Below are 27,407 nucleotides of genomic sequence, written 5' to 3'. Positions count from 1 at the left end.
ATAACATGTCTTTTCGATTTTCAGTCAAGGATTACAAATATATGACTGTTAATACTACTTAGAGAAGATTACAGTACCTTTTTATAAACTTAAGGACAGTAAATATATTGCAATTAGCAATCTATAGTTTTGTCTACTAGGTCTCATTAATGGGGAAACCTCGAATATTGGGAAAGGCAAAATTATTCTATATCGATCCCCATCAACAATTTACGAGTGAATTATGAGAAAAATATATTAGGATATTCGTAGCATCTTTATAACGAGTAACAAAATGATCTATTAGTTAACACAGAGGTTATATTTTTAACTATATATAGTAGAAACACGTATAATAAGTTCATTCATGAACAGTGTTCAAGAATTAAACTCTAAGTAAATATGAGTATTGGATATTTCCGTTTGACTGACATAGAAGACTTAGATTTGTTTGATTTATAAATATTTCATGCTGTCGTTCCAATACGATGGGTTAATTTACTAAATATTGGTTCAAAATGTAAACCCATATTGTGGAAATGTAATTGATTTTAAACAACTTATCCAGAATATTTTTACTAACGTGAATCAATTAAAGTACATTGCTATTTAAGTATGAGTAATTTTTACTCAACCTACCTGAGCAGATGCAATGCCAAAACATGAAATCGATAAATATATCATTAATATTCAACATGAATGTACGTTAGTTGCGTTGAGGTCGATATAAAATGTTGTATAACATACACTATTTATCTATGTTATTCATTTTTGTAGTGAGCACTTCAATTGGTAAAAATAAAATCGGTTAATGTATCGCACTAAGCAAATTTTATCTAAATTTCAACTCTTTAACTCACACGGTTAAAATAAATAGTTATGGCGATCTTTGTTACTTAATGTAGTGTACTTTAAAATTCTTTAGACTCTATGTTCTTTGAACAAAAACTATTCCACAAGCAATATGACTGAGTTAGTCTTTTGTTTGAAATTATCAGATAACTAGATGATGTTCTCGGTTTTATCATAACAATCTAGTCTAACTCAAGCTATCTCTGTTAGACTGTCTGGAATTTAAAAATAGTTTAGACCAAGTCGCTTTGTGAGCGAGCGTAGCGAGAGATTAAAATTGTTAAGTTGATTAAAATGTCGGTTTTCCTTATGGTGAGAGGGACACGGTTTTTGTTTAAGAGTTTGTAAAAGTGTTTGTAAGAGCATGAGCGTTGACAAAGCAAGAGTTTTCATTTTATAGTTCGTACAAAAAAAGCCGAATTTCATTTTATCTTTAGTTTAGCGTAAAAAATATGGATACAGGACGAAGAGAAATTCAATTTTTTAACTCTCTCATTGTTATTTTACTTTAAGTTTTTTTATCTTAGTTTCTACTATACATTGATTGAGTCATTCCCTAATGTTTCTTTTACTTACAATTCAGAAAGTTCCAGGTATTCGATCGTCGATGGTTAAATAAGCCTACTTAACATTGCCAGAGTGTTATTGCTTACCACGTGAAATCAATGTAATAGTTATGGAGCTTAAAACAATTCTAAATAGTCTTGTTTCTGTTATACATGATCAATTTCAAGATGGATAAGTCACTAAGACCATAATATGATTGGATGGTGTATAATGGGGTAAGACACTTTGTGTGGCTTTGTTACTTTTTAACAATAATCAGCTGTAATCAGCTGACAATTGTTAGTACAGCTGATAATGGCGATCAGCTGTTTCATTAGACAGGATTTAAAGCCATATGACTAAATTAGGAGACACAAGGGAACTGTAAAGTAAAAGAGGTGTTTACATCAACAATTAATTTTTATTTTTCAAAAATAATTCCCAAAAAATTTGGTTCAGTCTTGTGAAATGATGGTTGCTTAGCAGCCACAACCGCAGGGAGCGCCAGCGGGGTAGACAGCGTCGGCGTAGGCACCGTCGTAGGCACCGGAGTAGTAGGAAGCGCCGGGGTAGTAAGAGTCGGCGGCGTAAGAAGCACCGGGGTAGTAAGAGTCGGTGGGGTAGGCGGCGTCAGCGTACATACCAGAGTAGGCAGGGGCAGCAGCGTAGGCACCGTAGGCGGGGGCAGAGTAGCCAGTGGGCTTCAGGCACTTGTAGGGAGGAAGCTGAACGCAGGACTTCTTGATCTCAGGCTGGATAACGGTCTTGCAACCGGTCTTGCAGATAGATCCCTGGTAGTCCTGGCAGACAGTGCTGGTCAAGGGGGTCTCGATGACCTTGTTCTGGGTGCAAACCTGCTTGGCGCAGGAGGTCTTTCTGGCGCAAGTGGTCAAAAGGTTGTCCTGGGTCTTGACGGTCTTCTTGCACAGAGGAGTGCTGGTGCAGGTGGTCTCGACAATGGGGATCTGGATGATGTACTCGCTGGTGGTGCAGGTCTTCTTGCACAGGGGGGTCTGCTGGACCTCGATGTCAGTAGTGGGGACCTTGACGATGGTCTGGGAGGTTTCGCAGACGGGGCAAGTCTCGTAGGTGGAAGGGATGACTTTCTTGTCGACACCGGCGGGCTGTTGGTAGCACTTCTTGGAGTAGGTGGGGACCTGGTAGGTGTAGGGGACGTTGACGGCCTTGTTGACGACGGTGTTCTTCTCGACGACGGGGCCGGGGCAGCAGCCCACGGTGTAGGCGGGTTCGCAGCTGGGGACGGGGTCGCAGCCACAGCCGTCGTAGTAGTGAGCGGCGGCAGCCTGTAAAAACAGTACTTCGTCAAAACAAAGATCATTGAAACAAAGAATCCAACCACATCACGGATTTTCTGTTTTTCACGATACGAACAAATACTAGAACTGTGCTGCTTCGGCCTCAACTTACATCTCCATTTAAAATCACATTTTCTTATTGTTACTGAGTTACCAATATTGTACCAGTAACCAAGTAATTTTATGTTACAAAGTAAATCAACTTTATGCTGAATGTAGTGATATTTTCGCTTCTCCATCTCATCGGCGAGTAATAACTGAAGGAAACATAGTAGCAAATTGACGCTTATTTAATATTTTAATCAATTTGTTCAGTTATACATGCCTAACTCTAATAAGTCGCTTTATTTCCAACATACCTAATAGTATCCAAGATAGAAGGCTAATCACCTAAGGGTAACTCATAAAACTCCGAAACACTTCCCAAGTCGTAATTCAAAGATGTTTAAATAGTTTAATTATTTTAAGACGTGTTAATTTAACACATGGTTTGTTGCAGCCCTTTTTATCCATTGGAGTTCAAAAATATATTTTACTCAACAATACTAATTTTGGGGCGTTTTTATACATCATAATACAAGTCTTGGTCTCATTTTGGGTATCTAAGAGTTATATTTGTGTATAAAAAATCAGCTTCACTGTTTGAAATTTTTAAAAATCAATGAATAAAAAAATTACAATATCCTACATAATTCAAACCAAAGCCGTTGGGTTTAAGGGGCTTTTAAATTGAAGAAATATGTATTCAAAGATTAAAATAGAGATGCACTACTTATTTAAATATTTTAATGAAAATGACTTTTTACGTTGGTATATTTTAACAATAATGTCACGAATTTTCGTCTCAGTAGTCCAAGCATAATTGTGTGTCTAACCCGGATGAGGCAACAGTTCGGCGTAGTGGCAATATTTGCTGTTTCTGCTCAATTCAAGGTTATAGGGTCACCAATATGCTTGCCTAGCAGGAAACCTATATATGAACGAAGATCAAAATCGTCTCGACTAAACATTACTTTTACTTTAATGTTGATATTTTCAGGTAACCAAAAAGTACACGTCAAAAATTTGAATACAGTTATGTTCCCTAAAGGATGGACGATTTGGAATTTTGAAATTTGAAATGTTTTAAGTTACGATATGGATAGCGAAATAAAATGTTGAAACGTCAAATTAGTGTGAAAACTTTAAACATCTGTAATATTTCAAACTTTCCCGAACTCAAAATGTCGCTTACCTGGATGGCGACGGCGACGAAGAGGGCGACGAATCCGTTGGAGACCATTTTGGACTGTTGAGAGTGAATGTGATTTTCCCGGCAAAAAGTGAGTATTTATAAGAGTATGAATGAACCCGCGGCCTCCCTGATGCCAGTGATAGAGCAGACCCAAGGTCGGAATCCGCCTTGCGGGCATTCATCTTTGCTACAATTGTCTTCGTGACTTTTTTAAAATAAATTCCCTCCTCCTTATTTTCCGTATAGAAATTTCCCCAAAAGGATTTTATCGGGGATAGTTTTTTCCCCGGGAATATTTCCATGTCATCCCACCTTCGTTGTAATTTATGCTTTTTTGAATTTTATTTTTTTTGCAATTTATTTTATTTTTTATCAATTTTTGGGCGTTGACCTGCCCCAATGGTTGGTACAGAGTGTATGAACCCTAGAATGTCGGTATCGAAGCTGAGGTTGAGCGTGACCGATAGCTGATCTTCCCTATCTGAAGGTGAACAGGTGGGTGACATTGATGTGCGATTTTGATTGCAAACGTACGATTATGTAATTGGACGATGGACGTGTAAACGGACGAGAATAGTACGAAGGGTTAATTTGTGGTTAAGCCAATGGAGTTTTGGATTTTTAACCAAAATTATTTCGTTCTTAATAATTTTTTTAGTTATCGATAAATTTATGGGTGAATCTATATAGATTTGTAAGGATTCTTTTATTTAAAGGAGCTACGATTAATATTGATTCGAAAATGGAATCTTTACATTTTTGTAGAGATAAATCCAAACACTAATTCAATAAAATCGACCTTGACTAAAAGTAGTATGAATTGCCGAAATCACTTCGACTTTAATCATTTCAGGATTGAACTAGCCACCTTGTGATCTGAAATGTTCATAGTTCTAATAATGTATGGATGGAGATTAAACGCATATGATGACGAAATGAACACAAGAGCATCGTACGTTCAAACGACAATACCTATGATAAAGAAGTAGAATTTATTAAAATACATTGTTTTACCAATTCACAACGTCAGATTAAATGGCAAAACGAGTCGTGAAGTGAGATAGAAAAGTGAAGTAAAGTAGGCATGAAAATTCATATTTAATAATTTAAAATATTAATATTATTTGGAATGCATTTGAGAAATCAATTAACTGTAATCTATAACTCACCTGAGTGAAAAAAATAAACTAGTCTACGAAATACTCTCATTTAGAGAATAGAGAATAAAATATTGAAGAGTAATTTAACTTTTGAGTTTTACTGTATTTGGTTCTGAATTAGCATACAACTAAATTATTACTTACTAAAATCACTTGCTTTTTAAAATCGTCTTAATATAGTCTAGAAGAAAAGTGTTTGAGGAATTCTTCGAGGAGGGTAGCTTGGAAGTCTTTATTCTTATACTGTACATAGACTTCCACCTAACCTATGGGTCTTAAGTGTATTATAGCAAATCTATATAATTAATACAATAAGGATTTTCTCTGTAACATCCTTTTCCAACCGTCATACTTAACCGATTTTTACGATTAAAAGGTTATTTCAAAGCAAATCATCTATCGGAGGGACGATAACTAAAGAGGTATACTAATTTAGTTTTTCGCTTCCCTAGCGTTTGATTTATTGCTTGTGTTCGCTTTCAAATATTCAGTGACATTGATCAACTTTCTTTATAACGGGTTGTATATTCATTTTAGAAACAGAAAGTGATCTATTTTATCCCTTATACTGTAATAGTGTGATTTAATCTATAAAGAACTTTAAAATAGAAGACCAACTTACTTTCAAAACCCTGCATAAAGTTGAAGCCAATATATCCAAAATAATCTATTAACATACTGTGGTGTAGCAATAAAATGAATCATGTGATAGTGATATTTCGTAATATAAAGCTGATTTATCCTAATTCTTCAATTTCAGCCAAGCATCTTTACCTGTCACCTATTTAAATTCCAAAGTAGATCATGAGCAAAGATCTACCAAGAATTTTACTACTTATCTTAAACTAAACATAATCTTCTAACTAAATAACTCACAAAACGTACACAATGTAAATACAAAAAAATCAATTCCCCTTCAAGAATGCTATTAATTGCATGGACCAGCTGCTTCATACAATTATTTAAACTAGAGGTCGTCCAGTGGTCGAAAACTCGACCAAAATATGTAATGTACAGACTTCTTCATTTACACCACACACTGTAAATAAATAAAACACGTGATTGGGATTTCTTCCATTTGATTTGATTTTCTGTTTATATTTCGTTGTTATTTCGTCACCAGAATAGCAACCCATAAGGCCCATGTTATTTTTTTAAATTTAAATGATTTTGTGTGCTTATTTTAATTTATAAATGGATTCTGCACATCTACAGGAAAATAGCTTTCTAACAATATGCGTAGATTTTCCCTACGATGTACATGAGCTGAGAAAAAAGGTTTTAAACAAAAATGCTTTCCTATTAGTATATAGATTGTATAAACTTCGAAAGCATGTAAGGCGCAGCCCTTTGGAAATCGGCCTTTGGGGCAGAGCCTTTAAGAAATTCGTTCATACCAATACTTTTCTGCAAATCCTCTCACTCTGAACTTCATTTTGATGTGCCATAATCCTGTATTTTTATTTGGTTAGTGGCCTTAAATAATTGCTGCAAATTTTGACTTTATCACACTAATAATATTATTGAGTATTAGGAACATATGTTAATAGGAGTATGTTAATATGAACATATGTTAAGTCGTGACTATAGTTGTATGCTTTTAGCATATTATTCTACATACTCCCTTTAACGTGTGCTACCCCATTAAACTTGCTGAGAACAATTTTAACGTATGTTTGCTTGCTCTTTTATACTATAAAGAGCACGAAAGAGCTGACTACGCTGGTCTACAAATTGTTTTCGTAGCAATAGTTTTCTTCAACGTATAGTTCAATAGTTCGTACTATTTCCTCTACTGTATTACTTGTTCAATAGTGGCACATTGTGTTATTCACATATAAGAGAAAAACATTTAATCAACAAAGGCACACTTCAACTCGAAAGTACCAGGACACGAAAATACGTAAAAATAGGGTTTAGATTTTCCGACAGGATGAAAATTTCTCTTGAAGTTGGTATTGATATTTAAATGGTAAAAACAATTCAATGCAAAAATCGTAACAGATTAATTAATATTGACTAGGGCCTTGATAATGTACAGTTTTATTCGCCCAAGAATATTATTTTGCAAAGATTGAAATATTTGGAAAATGAACCTTATTGATGTTAACGGTAATCTCATAAAACTTTTCACATATAAATGGAAATCATCCCTTTACAATATTCGTAATATTTGTGATTTCAACAAAAAACTAAGATACCTCAGTTTGGCCACTACCATTAGGGTTTTTGTGAACTGTCATATTTCAAGCTACCTTTCTTTGGGACATTGCTTTAACTCAATATAATAGGTATGTGCAGTGAACATACTTTAATAAGATACATTGGAAAAAGATTTCCTGTGATCTTTGCAGTTAACATAATTTATAAACACATTGGAGAAAGATTTCCTGGGATCTTTCCAGCTACAAAAAATATCTATATGCTTACAGTTTCAATTATGTACAGATCAAAATGATATCTTTCAGTGTCACTCTGCACAGCAATTAAAAGTATTTTTACATGTTATGTCTTAAAAATACGCTATCCATAAAAGGTATAAAGGGAAAATACGGCAACACTATATATGGTTAAGTGTATGTTTCAGAATATTTTTTCTCATAATTATTCAAATAGTTTTTTTCCCCTCTCAAAGGACATTATTATTTTTGTTGTGATTGTGCACAAGAAAACTCATAAATATAAAATCCCGTAAACCTTTCCTATCTAGGGATTTTTACACCGCCGAAAATTATTTACTAAATTCTTTCACGATTTATTCGTGTCCCAAAAACAAATCGGGACCAAAATCAATAATTTTTTCGCAAGATATATTGAACACATGTATCTTAACGTTTTACTAAATGGATTCAAGTGATATTTTTTTCACCATCTCGTACACGGACACGGCACGGAGTCATGTTTATCCCAGTATCAGGTGTGTTTGGACAACACGGCATACAATGCTATGCTATCAGCTGGATCGACCTAGACGTGAGATGTGCTCGAATTCGAGCGATAAAGGAGATAAGAGCCGGTATATAGTGTCCGGCGAAGGGTTGAGGGACACATTGATCCCTAGTCCAACACAAGATGGCTTTTGTCGCTGCTCTCGCTTTGGCTCTCCTCGTCCAGGTAAATTGAAAATATCTATTAAAATGTTCAATACATGATTTCTACTTAACCTTTAAGCTAAGAAAATCAATTGGTAGGGACGTTTGTTTGATTAGGTCATGATTTGTGTAAGAATTGGGGGGGTTGTGTAAATTTGGGGGTTGTTTGTAAATTGGGAGGCTTTTGTTGTTCATTGTACAGTAAGAAGTAATATTGTGTCATTCGTGCGTTTTTGTTATTTTCGCTAAATTACACTTGTAATTCCGATTCAGATTTAGTTAATTCCTATTACTGAAGTTAATTCAATAGGGGAAACATAAAATAATATACCAATTATAGTTCCATCATGTAAAGTCGTTAGTGAACACCAATAGTCTATAGTGTTCAGATATATTGGTGTTTGGTAAAATCTTGTTTGGTCTTGTTATATCATTTTTCATACGATAATAATACATTAATTTTTTCTGTATTTATAGAAAATGAGGAAAAGTATAGCTAAATATTATTTAGGTGATTGTTTTCATCCAACGTATAATCGAGGTTGGTCATTGATTGGTTTTGAATACGCAATTTCTAATTTATTAGTGCATATTTTTTCTAATAGACTTTATCAAATTAATCTATGGATTCATTAGTAAAGTAAACTATGACATAACTTCGAATCTGATCCTCTTGCTTATTAAACGTTATTGTACTTGCTAACTCCACCATCGTGCTCTACAAATTGTCTTCGTAGCAATAGTTTTCTTCAACGTATAGTTGAATAATTCGTACTATTTCCTCTACTGTATTACTTGTGCCAAATGTTTCACGTAAGCACGTAAGTAGACCAGCTCCTGTAAGGGTTTGTTGAGATGACTAACGTATGTGTTGAATTGCAGGCCGCTGTTGCCGCCCCCAGCTGCGGTTGCGGACCCTACCCCGCTGCCTACGCCGCCGCCCCCGCCGTCTACGACGCCCCCGCCGTCTACGACGCCCCCGCTCTGGTTGGAGCTTACCCCGCTGGACTCGACTGCGGATGCGCTGGTGCTGGCTACTACGGTGCTGGCTACGCTGGTCTCTCCGACGCTTCCCTCTACTCTGGAGCCACCTACCCCACCTACGCTGGTTACGCCGGTGCCTACCCCGCCCCCGCCCTCGCCGGTGCCTACGGTGCTGACTACGTCGCCCCCGCCGTCGCTGCCCCCGCCGTCCCCGTGAACGCCCCCACCGTTGTCGGTACCTCTGCTGGTCCCTCCACCGCCTACACCACCGGCCCCGTCTGCCAGACCTCCACCTTCGCCACCCCCGTCAAGTCCTCCACCAGCGCCGTCTCCGGCCCCGTCTCTCAGTCTACCTCCATTGTCGAGGGCTACTGTAGCACTGCCTGCGCCGCTACCCGCGCCAAGTGCGGTGGTACCACCAAGAACGTCTCCTTCAAGACCCCCAAGATCATCAACAAGGGATCCAGCACCAAGTCTGTTGTCACTATTGCCGGTAAGACCATCACCCTCCGTGACACCAAGGCTGGTCAGCCCATCGTCAGCTCCCAGACCGTCCCCGCTCCCGCTTCCTACGCCGCCGCCCCCGCTGTGTCCTACGCCGCTGCCCCCGCTCTGTCCTACGCCGCTGCCCCCGCTCTGTCCTACGCCGCTGCCCCCGCTCTGTCCTACGCCGCCGCCCCCGCCTACGGTCCTTCCGCTATCTACGGCGCTGCCCCCGCTGCCGGCTACTACGGTGCCTACGACGGTGTCTACGGCGCTGACTACGCTCCTGGCTGCGGTGCCTACGGTGGTTACGTCGCTGACGCTTCCGTCTACCCCGCCTACCCCGCTACCCCCGTCATCGGTGGTGCCTGCGGTTGCGCTTGCTAAGTGCTGAAGAATCAAAGTGCAATGTCCAAAAAAATCACAATTTTGTACAACTCCAAGAGTCATCTTGAAAGAAGTCAAAGATTTCAGAAATAAAATGCCAAATTTTACTGCCAGATATATGATTTATTAATTATAACCAACCCTACAACTCCAAACATAATTTTCATTTCAGTTGTCAAAATGAAAATAATGTTCTAACACATAAGTATAACCACATAAGTTGTTTCATAACCAGTGCTGTCTCTGGAAGTTAAACAGAATTTGAGAACATCAATTTTTCAAGGAAAAGTGTGATTACCTATGATTGATGAATATAGTAACACTTAATGTGCAAAAATATTTAAAATTCAATTTTCTAAAGAATTTTAGAATCAAACTAACAACTATTTACACAAATAAAAGTCTAAGAGAAAATTCAACAATTAATCACATGGTAACATTAATAGAAAAATTACAAAAATGTGAATGATTTAAATTTTATAAAAGAGTTAAAATCTATAACGCACACTTAAAAAAGAGCCAAAATAAGTAAACAAGAGATTCAATATTATATCTGATATCTCAGAACCTGTTAGAAAGGTGTTCAATAAACATACCTCGTTTTTTTAGTAACAGTCATTTTAATAAATGGTACTGTACATACAATTGTATACAACAAGAAAACATTATCGCATTTGCAATGTGTTATAGACGATACAACAGTAGTAGTACTGTAGAGGTATTTTTAATCTACTCAACAGAACAAATCTAAATTTATTAACCTAAATTTATTGCAAAGTATTGACAAAATGTGACTTATCATTTTTAACTATAGATTTTGTGGGGTGTCTTGGATTATTTCGTTTAAAATTCTTATATGTATTTATAAGTTAAAATTTCTCTTAGCATATGAATAAGGGACCATTCTATCTGTAGGCTAACCATCGCGAATGCACCCTTGGTGAAAATACACAACTTTTGACTATTGACTGAAGTTTAACTGTTCGGTTTAGTATCCGTAAATCAATTTATAAAAAGTTACTTTATTCAACTTTTACGTATCACAATGTCAGTATGTTTTCTTGTCTGAAATCGGTCAATAGTATATTTCGCAAGCTAAATCAGTATTGGCGAACTCTAGTTAATGATTAACATTTATTTCATTGAAATTAAAGGCATAGCTTTGGATGAGTATCTTCTATCTGTATAGAATTTTTTTTATATAACTAGAAGTGGATTATCGTTGACAATGAACTCTAGTGTGATTATGTTCCCTGTAGCAGCAAACCTAGGTGCTCTTTAAACTTAATGTTATTTAAATAGATCTATAGGAAAATCAAAGCAGACAAATGGAAATTTGCTTACTGATGGTTAGCAGTGGTGGAAATATTTAATTATTTATAAGAGTTTTCTATTGGTAAATGAGTTACACTTCAGGTATCGGGGTGCGGATGGCAATAGTGAAATAATTGACCAAAAGGAAGCAACAATATTTCGTCACTAGGGCGTAAAGTGACTCTTTTCGACCCTTTTTTCACAACCGGGGAAAGCCAAGGTCAGAAAATGAGCGAGGGTTGGAAAGTATATTTCACTACTAGTCACGAAAGTGACCCATTTCGGCTCGTTTTCTTCTCGCATGTAAAACACTATCTCGCTCCGAAATGGGACTGGAATATTGAACGATACTTATTATCACGACGAAAAAACTACTTCATCAAACTTCAAAACATTATCTGATATTTCGTAATCCATTCATTTTTCTAATCTAAACACAATACGGCTGTACAATATAATTTTAGTGTAAAATTCAGCTGATTGAATATCAACAACTGCCAAAACAAACAAATATAAATCACAATAGTTTGTTTACATGTAAAAAATGTCTAACCTGCCAGATAGGATTCTCCAAAAAGCATAGATGTTTCAGAGAACCTACATTTTAGTGTTCTATACTCTTTGTTCTGTCAGATTCAATCGTGATCCTTAACTGTTTTAAACTTGTCATTAATGCAAGTTGTAAACTTTGTTAATAAAAATTGTATTTAAATAAATCAATTTTCTGGTATGTATTTTTAATTAAAACACGATGGTGCTCGCTCCTTTTTTAGAGCTAACCGGGAACTTAGGTTGTAAGTTTGTTGATGTCAGGCAAAGTATTGTTTGTATAGGAAAGTAATGTTTATGTAAGGAATAGTCAGCTGATCATTATTGTTTTTGGTGTATGGAAATTGACTATTTCCGAATATCTCAGCTGTATGGAAATGAGCTATTCGAATACAGAGTGGTGAAAAGACACTTTTTGCCCGTGTGATGAACTATATCTTTCGTCATATTGCAATACTGTATTGTTTAAAAATCTAAGTTAGACAACGGACACAGATAACGGTTCAAGTAAAGATAACCTCTCAGTTCTACAACTACTTGAGACTTCCCGTGCAATGTAAAAATTTGAATCCAAAAAACGTGGTGCAATCTGTTGAGATGGTCTACCAACTAATGGCAATATTCTGTGTCAAGTGATACTGTAAATCAATCAGCTGTTTGCTATGATAGTGATACAATTGATTAAATCAATGTATGCGATTGCTTAAAATCGAAGTTTACAACAGCTCACTTTAACTCCCTAAAGGGATCCAGAAATCATGTATTAAAACGGCTGTTTTTGTTGCAGTATGACGAAAACGAAGTTTACGCCACACTACATTATTTTGACGAACTTCCCACGCAAGGAATTAGTCCAGAAAACAGCTGTTTGCCGCCAGCTTATTCAAATGGGGTTTCATTGCGTACTACTGTGCTGCAATGAGTTTTGCCGGACACCAATCAGCTGATTATACTGTATTTAGGTGGCAGTGAGTAGTTATAAACAAAAACATAGCCTCTAGAGAGGTTATGACTAGTGATTTTTAGTTAGTTGGTGGAAATAAGGATTTGTACGGATTTATAGTAGTATGGCGTAAACTATCGTACGTAACTCGTCCAAAATGTGTGTACCGGACTCGTATGGTAATCCCGTACTCGACTTCGTCTCGCACGGGAACGACCACACTCGTCCGGTAAACACTTATTTTCAGGACTAGTAACGTAATATACTATTACGCCACACTACATTATTTTGACGAACTTCCCACGCAAGGATTTAGTCCAGAAAACAGCTGTTTGCCGCCAGCTTATTCAAATGGGGTTTCATTGCGTAATACTGTTCTGCAATGAGTTTTACCGGACACCAATCAGCTGATTATACTGTATTTGCGTGGCAATCATTGGTTATAAACAAAAACATAACCTCTCTTAGAGGTTATGACTGGTGATGTTTAGTCCTTTAGTTGGTTGATCGTACGAATTAAGTAGGTAGTATGGCGTAAACTATCGTACGTAACTCGTCTAAAATGTGTGTACCGGACTCGTATGGTAATCCCGTACTCGACTTCGTCTCGCACGGGAATGACCACACTCGTCCGGTAAACACTTATTTTCAGGACTAGTAACGTAATATACTATTTAAACATTTTAAAAATCCAAGTGGAATGAAAATCCTACTCATATTATAAATGAGAAAGTTTGGATGTATGTATGTATGGATGTTTGTGACAAGTAAACGCGAAAAATACTGGACGGATTGGGCTGTAATTTGGCATGATGATTGCTCACATTCCCGATTAACTGTATAGGCACATTGTTGCCTCAAAACTCCTTGCAGGCTCCGCCTCAGTGGCTCTGGAGTTATCCATGTCAACTTTATGCGTATTCACTTTTAAAAGGAATTAAATAATTTTGTCAGCTGATTCGACCAAACAAGTTCTATGATATTCAATAGCATTAAAAAATTATAAGGTTTACCAACTGGGTGCAGCACTATTATATTTTTTGAAATTATGATAACAGCTAATTTGAAGTAAGCAGCATCAATAAGCTGTGATACACAATGAGAACTGTCAAAGTAGGATTTTTTACCGTAATGATTCTGTTCTGGCTATGGTAGACGTGTAGTACTATAAGTACTGTATATACTATACTATATCTGTAATACTATAGCATACCATAAAGAACCAAATTCTTTCAAGCCTTATCCTCCCCCATTGCAAACGTAATATAACTGCAATAAGCGTTTTATACTTATACACCAACCCCATACGAAGAACGGGTACCCTGCTAGTCTGAGATAAATTAGCCATGAGTCTCACGTAGAATTAAGATTTGATACTTAAGATCCCATGAAACCTAAGGTTTAACATCTAAACTGACATAACAAAACATCTGATCTTATATAAAGTTATTTAGCCCACTTAGTCTAGATCGCGGTCTTGTAGTGTCAATAGCCTGTATATTTTGCTGAAGCGTAGGATAAACTGTTTACACATTCAGCGTTGTTGCCTAACAACATTTTGACAACAATATTCATCCTGGACTAATAATCCGTTAGTTGCAAGTTTGGTGACGTCAGAGATGATGTCGACTATAACAATTTATTTTACCATACAACATATTCTACAGTGTGTGTTTTACAATAAATTTTCCATCTGTGTCGTATATATACAAAAAGAAAAATTGATTATATAAAAAATTGATTACTAAAAATTGAAATATATACATCACTCAGTCAAAATTGAGAATAGTTCTTACTGTGCATGGATGTTTTGTTAAACGTTTTTCCTGATTTTTAAGCTGCCTAAAATGTATTTCAACTTAATATAATATATTTGATATAACAATTTTGTTTTAAGAAATAGTGCTTGTCTTCTGGTGTTGCACAGGGTGTAAATAAATTCCCGCACAGGTTACTTTCTGAACGATAACAGATAAATCAATAAGATTTGGTTCATTAACATAAAACCTAAAAATCTCCTTTGAAGGAACTATCAGTTTTCTGTAATACTGAGACGTTCCGCAAGGAGTCAGAAGGTATTTTAGAAGGTATATCAAATTAAAGGTATTTTACTAGCAGAATACAATGCCTCAAATTTGAACTCAAATGGACAACCGAGTCAAAAATGGCAGCCGTTCAAAGATTTCTTGAATCTGCTATTTCGAATCTTTGAACGTCTTTAATTTTTTACACAGTTTTTCTTTTGAGCACGAATTCGTAGCATTGTAATCTACAAATAAAGACCTTCAATTTGGTGTGCATGATGACCTATGATTACGTTTACGATTTTCTTCCGATTCCTAGCGGCTGCCCCCTGAGGAGGTAGCGTATAATAGCATTGCAAATTCAATTCATCTTTGATCTACTGTAATTTTTTGACTTGGTTGTCCGGTTGAGTCCAAATTTGCGGCGTTGTATTCTGTTAGTAAATGCCTTTAATTTATTCAGCATTGCCTCCATGATTGATTTAAGACAGTATAAAATAGGTTTACGTACCTTATGTAGTCAATCCTTGAATAGTCTTACAAGCGACTAGTTTCGAAACTGGCGTTTCATTTTCAAGCTTTGTCGTCTAAAATAGAATTATTGGAACATGATTTTGACGACATCGTGTGGAACATTTTTACGACAATAATTTTATGTTAGACGACAAAGCTTGAAAATGAAACGCCAGTTTCGAAACTAGTCGCTTGTAAGACTATTCAAGGATTGACGACGTAAGGTACGTAAACCTATTTTATACTGCCTTTAATGATGTCCATATCATGCTATGCCCCTACTTAAGGTTTCCTTCTGACTCCTTGTGGGGTGTTCCCATGACTTAATTAGTGCCTTAATTATGCCTTAATTAGTGCTATGCAGTAATTACTGAACCAGCAACTAAATGAGTGACGACTTGAGTGTTAATTGTGCAAATAATAAATAATCCATTATTAGTGCTTACATTAACAAAGCAACCAAAGATCAAATTTTAGACTTACCAAGCAATTCCCTTTTGTTCGACAAGAGAAGTAATGAAGACCAGAGTTGTACTTTAATGAACTATCATCAATCAATTGAGATGAGTGCGTAACGAGTGAAGGATGAGTGTAGAATGTTGTGAGATGATTTTTGTAGCTTTGTTACTGACTACTATCAGCTGATCCATTATTTAGGACAATTTATTTAAAGCCAATTTTCAGGGATGGCTGGGTCCAGTTTCGAACCACCAAAAAAGTAACTAATTTTTCTCAGGATCGAACCGGCGACCTTTTGATTACTAGGCTAGCACTATTGTATAGCCACTATTGTATATACTAATGGTCGATACTATGCCAATACCGAGAGCACTTGCTCGTTAAAAAACATTTTTTAGTCATTCATCTATACCGGGTGTCCAAAACCACCCGTACACCCCTTTTAAAACGATGGAAACCTTTTCTTACAAACAAAAAATAATACAGAACTAGCTAAATTCGGCACGGTCTACCAAATGGTGATAATTTCAAATCCAAAATCACACCGGAAGTGGCTTTTTCAGACCGGAAGTTGACTTTTTTAAATGTAAACTACCAATTTTGATTACAGAATCGGATTCTACGTTGAAAAATACATAACTTTTGTCTAAAACATTTTTTGAAAAAACTTGTTTTCTACCTCTAATGCCCCATTAAAGTCAATAATTTTTTGTCATTCATCCGTCAAAGTTACTCGAAACAATAATAGAGAAAAACAATTAACAAAGATTACATAAAGACATATGAATAATAGAATCAGCTGTTTATTTTAAACACCTTAGCAATTGAGTAACAGCTGGTCTACACATTGCTAAGTTGAATTTTTTTATAATTTATTGTTACATATGACTCCTTAAATGTAAAAACAAATGATTTATTTTAAAAATAAAATTAAACTAAGCAATGGGTAGACCAGCTTTAACTCAATTGTTAAGGTGTTTACAATGAACAGCTGATACTATTTATCACATGTCTTTATGTAATCTTTGTTATTTGTTTTTCTCTATTATTGTTTCGAGTAACTTTGACGGATGAATGACCAAAAATTATTGACTTTAATGGGACATTAGAGGCAGAAAACAAGTTTTTTTCAAAAAATGTTTTAGACAAAAGTTATGTATTTTTCAACGTAGAATCCGATTCTGTAATCAAAATTGGTAGTTTACATTTAAAAAAGTCAACTTCCGGTCTGAAAAAGCCACTTCCGGTTTGATTTTGGATTTGAAATTATCACCATTTGGTAGACCGTGCCCAATTTAGCTAGTTCTGTATTATTTTTTGTTTGTAAGAAATGGTTTCCATCGTTTTGAAAGGGGTGTACGGGTGGTTTTGGACACCCGGTATACAGGGTGTCCATAAAAAACGTTTCAGGACTTTGGGAAATGAATCCCCATACTAAAAGGAAGAAAAAAGTTTATGGGAAGGTATGTCCGAAAATGCATATTAACCCAGATATCCGCCATTTTGTTTTTTATACAAAAATATTTTTAACTGTGAAGTTTTTTATCCGATGATTATGAAATTTAGTAAACATGTTAACATACACAAGACCTATAACAGAAAAAATTTTAAAGTTGTTCCGATTGTAAATTTCAAAATGGCGGCCGTTTGAATTTTTATAACTTAAATAACTCAAAACCGGCTAATTCTATGAAAAAATGTCAAGAATACTTTTTTTAGCATTTTTAATTTCCTATCAAACGATACCAAGATCAAAAAGATCAGACAAAAGATAACTGAAATATAAGGTTTTTTGTGTAAAAATAAGGCAAAAAATAAGGGTTCCCCGACTAACTTTGCCTTATTTTTACACAAAAATCCTTATATTTCAGTTATCTTTTGTCCGATATTTTTGATCTTGGTATCGTTTGATAGAAAATTAAAAATTCAAAAAAAAGTATTCTTGACATTTTTTCGTAGAATTAGCCGTTTTTGAGTGATTTAAGTTATAAAAATTCAAACGGCCGCCATTTTAAAATTTACAATTGGAACAATGTTATAATTTTTTCTATTATAGGTCTTGTGTATGTTAACATGTTTACCAAATTTCATAATCATCGGATAAAAAACTTCGCAGATAAAAATATGTGTGTATAAAAAACAAAATGGCGGATATCTGGGTTAATATGCATTTTCGGACATACCTTCCCATAAACTTTTTTCTTCCTTTTAGTATGGGGATTCATTTCCCAAAGTCCTGAAACGTTTTTTATGGACACCCTGTATAAAGCTCAAATACCATTCACTCACTCATCACGAAATCTCAGAAACCATAAGACCTAGGAACCTAACTTGGCAGGCATCTTCCTTTTGGGTAGTAGACGCTCACTAAGAAAGGATTTTACCCTCCGACCTCTGGGCTCCGCCCCAGTGGCTCTGGAGTTGCCCGTGGGTAACAACTAGTTCATGGAGTGTGACTTTTTACCACCCGGCTATGACTTTTTTACCAACCGAGTATGACTTTCGTAGTCATAGCCGGGTGGTTAAAAGCTACTTTTCATCCACATGTTGACAATGCTACTATGGTGAAAGTACTTATCGTTACTAAATACACAGGGTGCCCACAAAAGATTAGTACAATATCAAACAATATCTCTACTGTTACTCTACAATGTATATTTTCTACGTTGGTTGTACCAGCCCGTACCAGCCTATAAGCCACATTATTAAGTTTACTTTCATCCATAAGTATTGTCGAATTTGTTCGTGCTAAACTGCTACCGGTAATTGATATTGTGACCTATTTTTTACTATAAAATACAGTGAACTAGTTGTTTGCCAATATTCTGACTCCCTCGTTTTCCGAACATCACACCCTTGATTTTTTTATTATAAAGTAAATAAAAGACATCATCCACCAAACAAAAACATATCAGTTTCCATTTGATAAACCAAGAATAAAGATTATGTAAGTACTTATTGATCATTTACTACTTCCATTTAAATTATATTTGCTGTTTCGTTGAAATCCTAGAGAAAGGCTTCCCTAATTGTTTTACTTCATCAACTGAGGTGTTTTTTTCTGTTAGACAATGCCTTTCATTTACCATATAGTAAGAAATCATAAGGGACAATGTCAAAAAACCAAGGAAGCCATTTTGTTGCCAACACATTGTTTTATGTTACTGGTCAAGAATGTGGGTGATTCCAACAACATTGGGAGCATATAAGTACGTTAAAAAGTAACAATATGGCTTATGCATGAAATTGTACCAATATTTTGTGGGTACCATGTATAACTATTTTTTTTTTTTTCACTAAAGCAAAAACAGCCGTTTTTAATGCTTTGTGATTCTAAAGTAGCTATTTTATTCCCTAGGGTGTAAAAAGTCTTTAGGCCTTAGAGAGAAAAAGTAAGCTGCTGTAAACTCAGTTGTAAACATAGATTTCAAGCAATCATATGAATCGATTGATTTCTTCTGAATGCTTATTGTTGCATCCTTCTCAATGGTTCAACATATCGATGGTATGATGGTATAATGTACACTAAACACAATCTTAATAGACGAAATGATTGAACCACTTAATAAACAGCTGCTTGCTAGAATTTGCAAAACTGAAAATTGGCCGTCCTTTTGATAGATTATGTTTACATGTTTTCTTTTCGTTTTCAAAGTAATAAAATAATTTTGCATTAGGTCTATGACGAAAGTTTTAGTTCATGACACAGGCAAAAGTGTTTCGCATTATAAATAACTTTAACATAAAACTATACAAAAACGCCGTAGCAATTTAAAATAAATAAATAAATACCAAAACCACTAAAGATATGGTTTTGGCACTCCAGCTTGCAAAGTTCAGTAAACATTTCCTAATAATTAGACAATTGTCTTTAGAATACAGAGATCGTAAGCTCCTACTGTATGACTCAAGCCAACCTCAACACACAGCTGTTAATCGTTTAAAAGTAGCGAACATACAGGTGTTAATACGAAGCACCGAAGTATTGATGGAGTTGAGGTAAATTTATAAATTGATATTAGTTGTGTGTACATTGAGATAAAAATTTATGAAATATTTTATTAATTTTTTTGATGAAATGTATAAAAATTAAACTTATTCTCCCCCATTTTTGTGAAGTTGAAGTTTGTGAAGAGGGTCTTACAGTAGATACCGAAGAATGTAGGTCTCATGGTAAGACCTTTTTTCTAGAGGCCAAACATACCATCCATTAAAATTCACATTTATAATTACAGTATATAGGTCAGTTAAGCTTAAGTAAAAATCATCTTAATGCTGATGAAATGTTTTACAAACTTTTAAACCTACGTTCAAATATGTGTGTATTTTTTAATGTGTTTAAATGTGAAAAAAGCTTGCGAATCAGCAAGATCGGACTATGGAAACGAGGTTGTATCCCCATAAATTATTTTTATGGAGGTAAACATGGGGTTTTCCTATGTTGAACCTCAAAACAAAGATCATCCCAATTTATTTCCAAACAATTTTGTAGAGCTTAAAAAATTGCATTTGATGTGTTCTTGTATAGGATCTTCACGGGGAAAATTCCATAAGGCGGTCGATTTAAAATTATCATGTTTTCTTATGGAGAATAAGTAAACTTTTGCGATTTGCTTGTTTATGGATATATTTCCATGAAATTTGACAAGCTATTAACATTTCACTAAAACAGACTGTATTACTTTCCTGTAGAAGTAAATCTAAGCACTCATAGAACAAAATACCGATTTTATGTAAGGAAAATCTGATATTTTAAAGGGAATACTTTAGGGAATCCGGCAAATGGGAATTAGAGTAGTCAACAGGTTTGTGGCGGTGGTGTTTTATACTTAATACTTTTCATTGAATTGGCGGCCATATTCTTATTTAAAGGATTTAAAAATGGAAAAGTGTGTGTCTACGATAGTCGGAAGGGTAGACATGTTCAGATACAAAAGCTATTATAGTATATGTTTGTACAAAGTTCATGGAAGTAAAATGTTACATGGCTGACAATATCACAATTTGATTTACAATAATATTCTAAATATAAAAAAACTATACCGTAAATTTCTAAGACACTTTCCTATACCCTTATGATCAACGTTTGCTTTTATGTATGCTTGCACAAAGATCCTGAAAACGGCTTCGACGATTTCCTTCAAATGTAATAATTTATATCTGACCTAAAAACGTGTTTACTACAGTTAGAACTGCCGGCAAAAATCTAATTACGTAAGAAAATGAAATCGAAGGTATACATTTTTTATTGGCCTTATAGGTTGCTTAGTTGAACAAATCTTGGTTGAACAAAATAACAAGGAAAAAGTAAACAAAAGACTTGTAACATTGTGTTTACAACAAGCCATCCACAGTATACTAACAAATTACGAAATACAGTACAAAGGGGAAAAACGCCAGTTGTTACTATTGAGCAAAGATTACACTGAAGATTATTCGATATAGCTCCGATCAAATATTGATTTTTTTCGCTCTCTCCTACTAAAATTTAGTACCCGAAGTACTGACGAAATGTTTACCAAACTTTGGTTTTAACAGTGAAATAAATATATAATAATAATATATTTATTTTATGTAGATTTAAATTTAAACAACAATTTTCCCTTTAGCTGTTTTAATACAAACAAACAGTCAAAACAATGTTTATGCAAGTATAGGCTATTAATGCTATTATAAACAGGTGATTTTTACCATCGACTGTAAACTAAACTTATTGTGTTGTAAATTGCTAAGTTAAAATACCCATCATAATAAATTTAAATTCCACTGAAACTTAAATAATAAAAGCCAAAATTAGTTGTAAATAAGACGTGAGTTTCCTTTATATTGCTTTTAAATGAGAAATAAACTACAACAAGCCATGTCTTGGTCCCTAGGGGGGGAGCCCCCCTCCCCAATATTATACACTCAATCCCCAGGTACTATTTTATAATACTGTAAACGTTACTTTATGAGTTTTTAATACGATGAAACTGATATAATACTGAATTATGGTTGTACGACGCCACCTCACCAGGCTGAGTATTTTAAGTCAAACTCTCTAAACGGTTGTGGAGTTTGAAGATCTGAATTTACTTTCCATGTCGACCTATTCAAATTAAATATAGTTGTACAAGCTAAATTCACTTGAAGATCTCCCAGTGTTCTTACCTTCAATTCAATTTCAGGTTCAAATATTTTGTAGGCCTCTTTGAACGATCTATATCATTGGACATCCCATCTATATGGATCAGCTGTCGCAATTTTTTTACTAAAAACTAACGTAGTTGTGTGAGCCAGTCACAGATTGCTCTAGTGTCTGAAACTCTATTTTGTACCTTATTTTTTGTTACTGACATAGTTACTGGGTCACAACAGTTGCTATAGCTCATAATAAGTCATTCCATCAGTTTGACTTGGTAAAAACCATGTAATCGGCAGAAATCAATAATTTATATAAGTGCAATCTGTAGGGGGCTCACATCAACTAAGACAAATGTGATCAAAACCCTGACGACAACTTTAACATGGGGATGGAATGTCTAGTTTCCATATGTACTTCTTATTAGAACGATATTTACCATGATGGCCCTAAATCAACAATGAACAACATCAGATGATCGAGTTTTTTTCTAACTCAACAACATAAGAGTTCACAAATAAAACTACTAGTTTATAGATGTATATAGTTTTATTTTACTTCTCTTTGAATCACCCTGTATTATGATAGTGCTGCAACTGGGAATACATTAACCATATGAATGAAGGATGAGTGTAAATGGAGTTAAATGCCCTATGTAGCTTTGTTACTGTTGTAAACGTTTTTCTTATTTCAGGGTGAATTTCACGTGTATTATTCTACTGTATTTTACACTTTGTATCACAGATAAATATACGAACCCGTGCGCAAATTGCACAGTTTAGGGTTCAAAACTTTTATTCAAGGCAAAATGAATTCAATGGAATACCCATTTTAATTTACCCATTTTTTAATTGTATATATTTACTATAAAGAGTACTTTATCTACCTAAATTAGTTTACAATTCATTGTAAAAAATGAGACTATTTAAAATATATATTTTCACATCCTGTTCCGTCTCTGATTTACAATCTGACTACATATTTGATTATTTGACTATCTGACTCTTTCAACTTGAGGAACAGCTGTTGCATTAGAATTGTTCACATTAAGAGTTGATCAGCAGCACTGGATTTTTTTAAATGATCACTAGAAATAAATTAAACCATTAAACGCAATACGGGCGAAGCCCTAAAGGGAATAACCTTTTTCGTTGCCATTCGTCACTCTGCTTGACCATAATCCTTGTCCTAATGGGATCTCGATCGTGAAAATCTATCATGTAGAACGACCAGGAAAATGATGTAACAGGGAATCCCTTATTGTATTAAGTAGATAGATAACAGTGCTTTATTTTTCTGAATCGTTTACAAATTTACAGATTGTATTATTTTTATGCACAAAAGACAATAGTCATTTGACCGTCTGTCTGGTTGGCAAAGTCCACTTCCACTATCTAAATAAAATCAACACTGCACTGATATAAAAAATAATAAACATAAAAGCACTCACTTAAAAGCTAAAATAAAATTTAAACTAATTTACATTCATTCCAATTTTTTGAACTGCACCAAGGATTCTAATCTATTGCCTACACATACTAATACACATACCTACACATCATACTAGGCTATACTGTAAATACATACATACACACCTACAAACATACAGATATATTCTAACATACAGTTTTTAGAGTTAAACCAAGAATTTCCTTATACAGTAAACAGTTAAATAATAAATCTTTGAGATAAAAAGTATCATGAATGCTGAAACATAAAATACTGCTCTAATAAAATGAAAGGAAAAAAACAGAGTATATGATTGTATTGTATATTGATATATTGTATTAAGTACAGTATATAGATTCAGTCAAAATACATTTGAGGCAGGTTACATAAAAATAAATGGAATTTCAACAGCAAAAACTAACTGAGTAAACTATTCAGGACTATTCTTAAAGTTATCTTTGGCTGAGTGATATTAATGGAATACCCATCGTAAAACAGGTAAAACACAAACTGTACAATATTTTGTATAGTAAAAAAAAAGATTTATAGTCGACATCATCTCTGACGTCACCAGACTTGTAACTAACGGATTATCTGTCCAGGATGAATATTGTTGTCAAAATGTTGTTAGGCAACATCGCTGAATGTGTAAACAGTTTATCTACACTTCAGCAAAATATACAGGCTATTGACACTACAAGACCGTGATCTAGACTAAGTGGGCTAAATAATGTTATAGGAGACCAGATGTTGTGTTATGTCAGATGAGATGTTAAATCTTAAGTTTCATGGGATCTTAAGTATAAAATCTTTATTATACTTGAGATCTCATGGTTAATTTATCTCAGACTAGCAGAATACGCAGAATACACTACAAGACCGCGATCTAGACTAAGTGGGCTAAATAATGTTATAAGAGATCAGATGTTGTGTTATTTCATATGAGATCTTTAACATTAATTTAATATTTCATGGAATATTATATGTCAAATCTTTATTCTACTATAGATCTCAACGACCCTTGATTGTCACTCCACTTGCGATATAAAAAAGTTTTAAGAGGTTTATTGATTCCTTTTTGTCAATTATTTCACAGGAATTATCACCAATACTCCTATTTCTGTATAACATGTAACACATTTATGTTTACTACATTTTCCAGTGTGTTTGTATTGATTTAAGTAGGCCTATTCGTTGGCTTGTAGATGATGTAAGAAATTTTATTAGTTTCAATTTTTTCAGTCGATTGTTTTACACATGTTTCTTCTATGAAAATCAGAAAATGTGTCTACTGAACAACTGGCACGATCTTCGTGTTGACAAATCCAGTTGACAGCCATTGACAAATCTTAGTCTCCAAATTCACCTCTTTTAAGATCGTCAAACATGGTATATGTTGTTTTATATATGCACAGTCACATTTGAGGCAAAACTGACATAAGGTGATATTTTTTATTTAAAATTTTGTATCAAATTTGTACTGTATCTCTGTCCAAGGACGAAGAACCATCATATGTTGAAGTTTGATGTAGGTAATTTAACCAAATAGAGTACCATCCATACGAGTTTTAAAGTAATGTGGACCAATTCAAATTGATATGTTGATAGTATGTTAAACCTACAAATAAAGATCACCATTATGTTTTAAATTTATTATTTGTATAAAAGTTACAAAATGCTTAACCTAAGTGATGGATTTACAGTATGTTGGGAGGAATGGGCATCGAGCAATCGCTGCTAGGCGCATCCGCTTGAAGACTTGGACTTGGAGTTGTCGGGCGATTCTTGGAGGCTGCGGCGCTCAACAGCTTGAAGGGAAGAAGAGGATCCCGTTTCTCCGGGGTTGATGTCACGTTGTAGCACGTACCGCCTGGGATAGAGGAAGAGAAACCGGCAAAAGTCTTTTCTCCACCTTTAGGACCTGTTGTGGGTGGAAGTTTCTGAGGTGGAGGTGGATTGACATTAGGAGGATAAGGACGGGCAGGACACGTGAAAGGTGGATACACAGGGAAGGCCGGAGCAGGATAGAACACCGCAGGACAAGAAGTGAGCAGAGGTGGAGGACGAGCGTAGAAGACAGGACGAGGTTGTAGAGCAGTCGGAGGACGAGGATAGACTGAATTTGACTCTGGAGGGTTGACAGTTATAGTGATTGAAGAATCTGATCTTCTGGGTATCTTCATGATGGGAGACGGCTTGTCGATGCAATCTGGAGATGGTCGAGCTGGAGGACTGGCAGGAAATGATGGTCCGTAATTTGGAGCGTACAGTGGCTGTGGTCCAGGTTGAGGAGGTCCATAAAGTTGAGGAGGTCCAGAATACTTAGGAGGTCCAGAATATTGAGGAGGTCCAGAATACTTAGGAGGTCCAGAAAGTTGAGGAGGTCCAGAATATTGAGGAGGTCCACTAAGTTGAGGAGGTCCAGAATATTGAGGAGGTCCCACCCTCTGGAAACCTACGGGGTTTTGGCATCCACATGAGCACGATGGTGGATGATTGAGGAAGACCTGTCCAACATCGGGACTGTTCAACGAGCTGACAAATGTTTGGCCAGGATCTTCACTGTTCAACGAGCTGACAAATATTTGGCCAGGATCTTCACTGTTCAACGAGCTGACGAATGTTTGGCCAGCATCGGGACTGTTCAAAAAGCTGTTGAATGTTTGGACATCTTGGCGGTATTTCCCAGGGCACGGGGGTCCCACTTGGTTGTATTGCGGCCCTGGGTTGTATTTCTCACTGTACGACAAAGGCCCTTCCTTCACCACAAGCCCACCTTGGTATGAGATTTCAGCCTGAAAGAGAAATAATGTTTATTTAGCTGTATAATATAAGACACTAAAAAAACAACTCAATTGAATATAGGATGTTAAAGGAGTAGGAACCCCTTCCCGACTGGCTTAAGCTCTCACCACGAATATTTTTAAATGTTAAAGTGATTAATTATGTATTATCGCCAGTTTTGCTGATTAATTTATCTTTGCTTCGACTAAAACTCTGCTAGATTGTTAGTTCACTGCGTATACTGGATTATTTTGAGGTTAATGGTTAGAGCACCACGATTTCTATTCAAAGGACTCGAGCTCTAGTCCCCCCCCAATCACAAATACCTTCTAACTATATGGTGATGACGAGACATGAATATGGACGAGAAAAGTTAGTTGAGAACTGACTCTACACTGGAGATATCTCTACACTAAACGTCTAGAAGCAGAATTCAATACATCTTTGCATTGATAACGAGGAACTAGAGAACCAAAATATGGCTGGTTCATAGTATATAACTGTTCACTGGCTCTAAACGTTGTACGATCATTAAACAAATCTTACTTAAATCTAACTTAGACATTTTTTACAGCAAAAACATAAAACTAACAATGCATTTTGAGGAAATCGTTAAACAGCGATATGGAGCTGGTACTTTATTTTATTTCAGCATATTTATTAGAATAAGTCAGCACAATCATAAAAGAACATCATGCACAGGAATACATACTGTAACAATAATTTTCAAATCCAAAAATGAGGTTTTACAGGAGAACGAAAACTTTGGAAAATCAAACATTGAAGGTAAATTTGTTTCAACTAACACTAAATCAGTTAGAACATTTGTCGACTCGTATTTTGAAGTTAGCTTTTAGGTTAGTGACTCGCAAATAATATGTAATTTTATATAGTATCTCCCATCATAACCATGAAAATTGCACTTTTCTCTACTTATATCTAAAGCTTACCCTTGCCGCGACAACCGTCGCGAAGACGGCCAGAACTATTCTCATTCTCGATCCAGTTGTGTTCTGGTCTCCCCTCGTACCAGGAGGTCTTATACACCCTGCAGCACGCCCGACCTTTATCAAACCCTACATTGGGCGGGTGACGGGTTCGAGCACGAGCTACTGTCAAAACATACCGTTTATAGTCTAAACACAGCGTACCTGGCATTGAACGGACGTCATGTTAGCACGCGTAGCACGTGCCATAGTGATGTGATGTGTTAAGTGG

General features: G+C 35.5%; 3 protein-coding genes across 3 annotated transcripts; 1 reads left to right on the top strand and 2 right to left on the bottom strand.

Annotated features, from left to right (window-relative positions):
• Positions 1-1,778: 1,778 nt before the first annotated feature.
• LOC128993411 (uncharacterized) lies at positions 1,779-4,010 on the bottom strand. The gene is made up of 2 exons (XM_054417301.1): positions 3,928-4,010; positions 1,779-2,681 (listed from the first exon to the last, which is right to left on the bottom strand). Exons 1-2 carry the CDS (start codon positions 3,973-3,975, stop codon positions 1,857-1,859), a joined length of 873 nt encoding a protein of 290 aa, XP_054273276.1. The 5' UTR covers positions 3,976-4,010; the 3' UTR covers positions 1,779-1,856.
• A 4,102-nt stretch (positions 4,011-8,112) lies between these two features.
• LOC128993092 (cuticle protein 16.5-like) lies at positions 8,113-10,033 on the top strand. The gene is made up of 2 exons (XM_054416849.1): positions 8,113-8,201; positions 9,062-10,033. The coding sequence occupies exons 1-2, from the start codon at positions 8,160-8,162 to the stop codon at positions 10,031-10,033; spliced, it is 1,014 nt and encodes a 337-aa protein (XP_054272824.1). The 5' UTR covers positions 8,113-8,159.
• A 15,069-nt stretch (positions 10,034-25,102) lies between these two features.
• LOC128993091 (uncharacterized) lies at positions 25,103-27,184 on the bottom strand. The gene is made up of 2 exons (XM_054416847.1): positions 27,140-27,184; positions 25,103-26,200 (listed from the first exon to the last, which is right to left on the bottom strand). Exons 1-2 carry the CDS (start codon positions 27,182-27,184, stop codon positions 25,103-25,105), a joined length of 1,143 nt encoding a protein of 380 aa, XP_054272822.1.
• Positions 27,185-27,407: the final 223 nt, after the last annotated feature.

The sequence above is a fragment of the Macrosteles quadrilineatus genome, unplaced genomic scaffold (genome assembly GCF_028750875.1).
Source record: "Macrosteles quadrilineatus isolate MER2022 unplaced genomic scaffold, UCM_ALF_1.0 Scaffold_4__1_contigs__length_99947679, whole genome shotgun sequence".
NCBI lineage: Eukaryota > Metazoa > Arthropoda > Insecta > Hemiptera > Cicadellidae > Macrosteles > Macrosteles quadrilineatus.
Note: the sequence above shows the minus strand (reverse complement) of the source record. Positions and strands in the feature narration are given on the sequence as shown.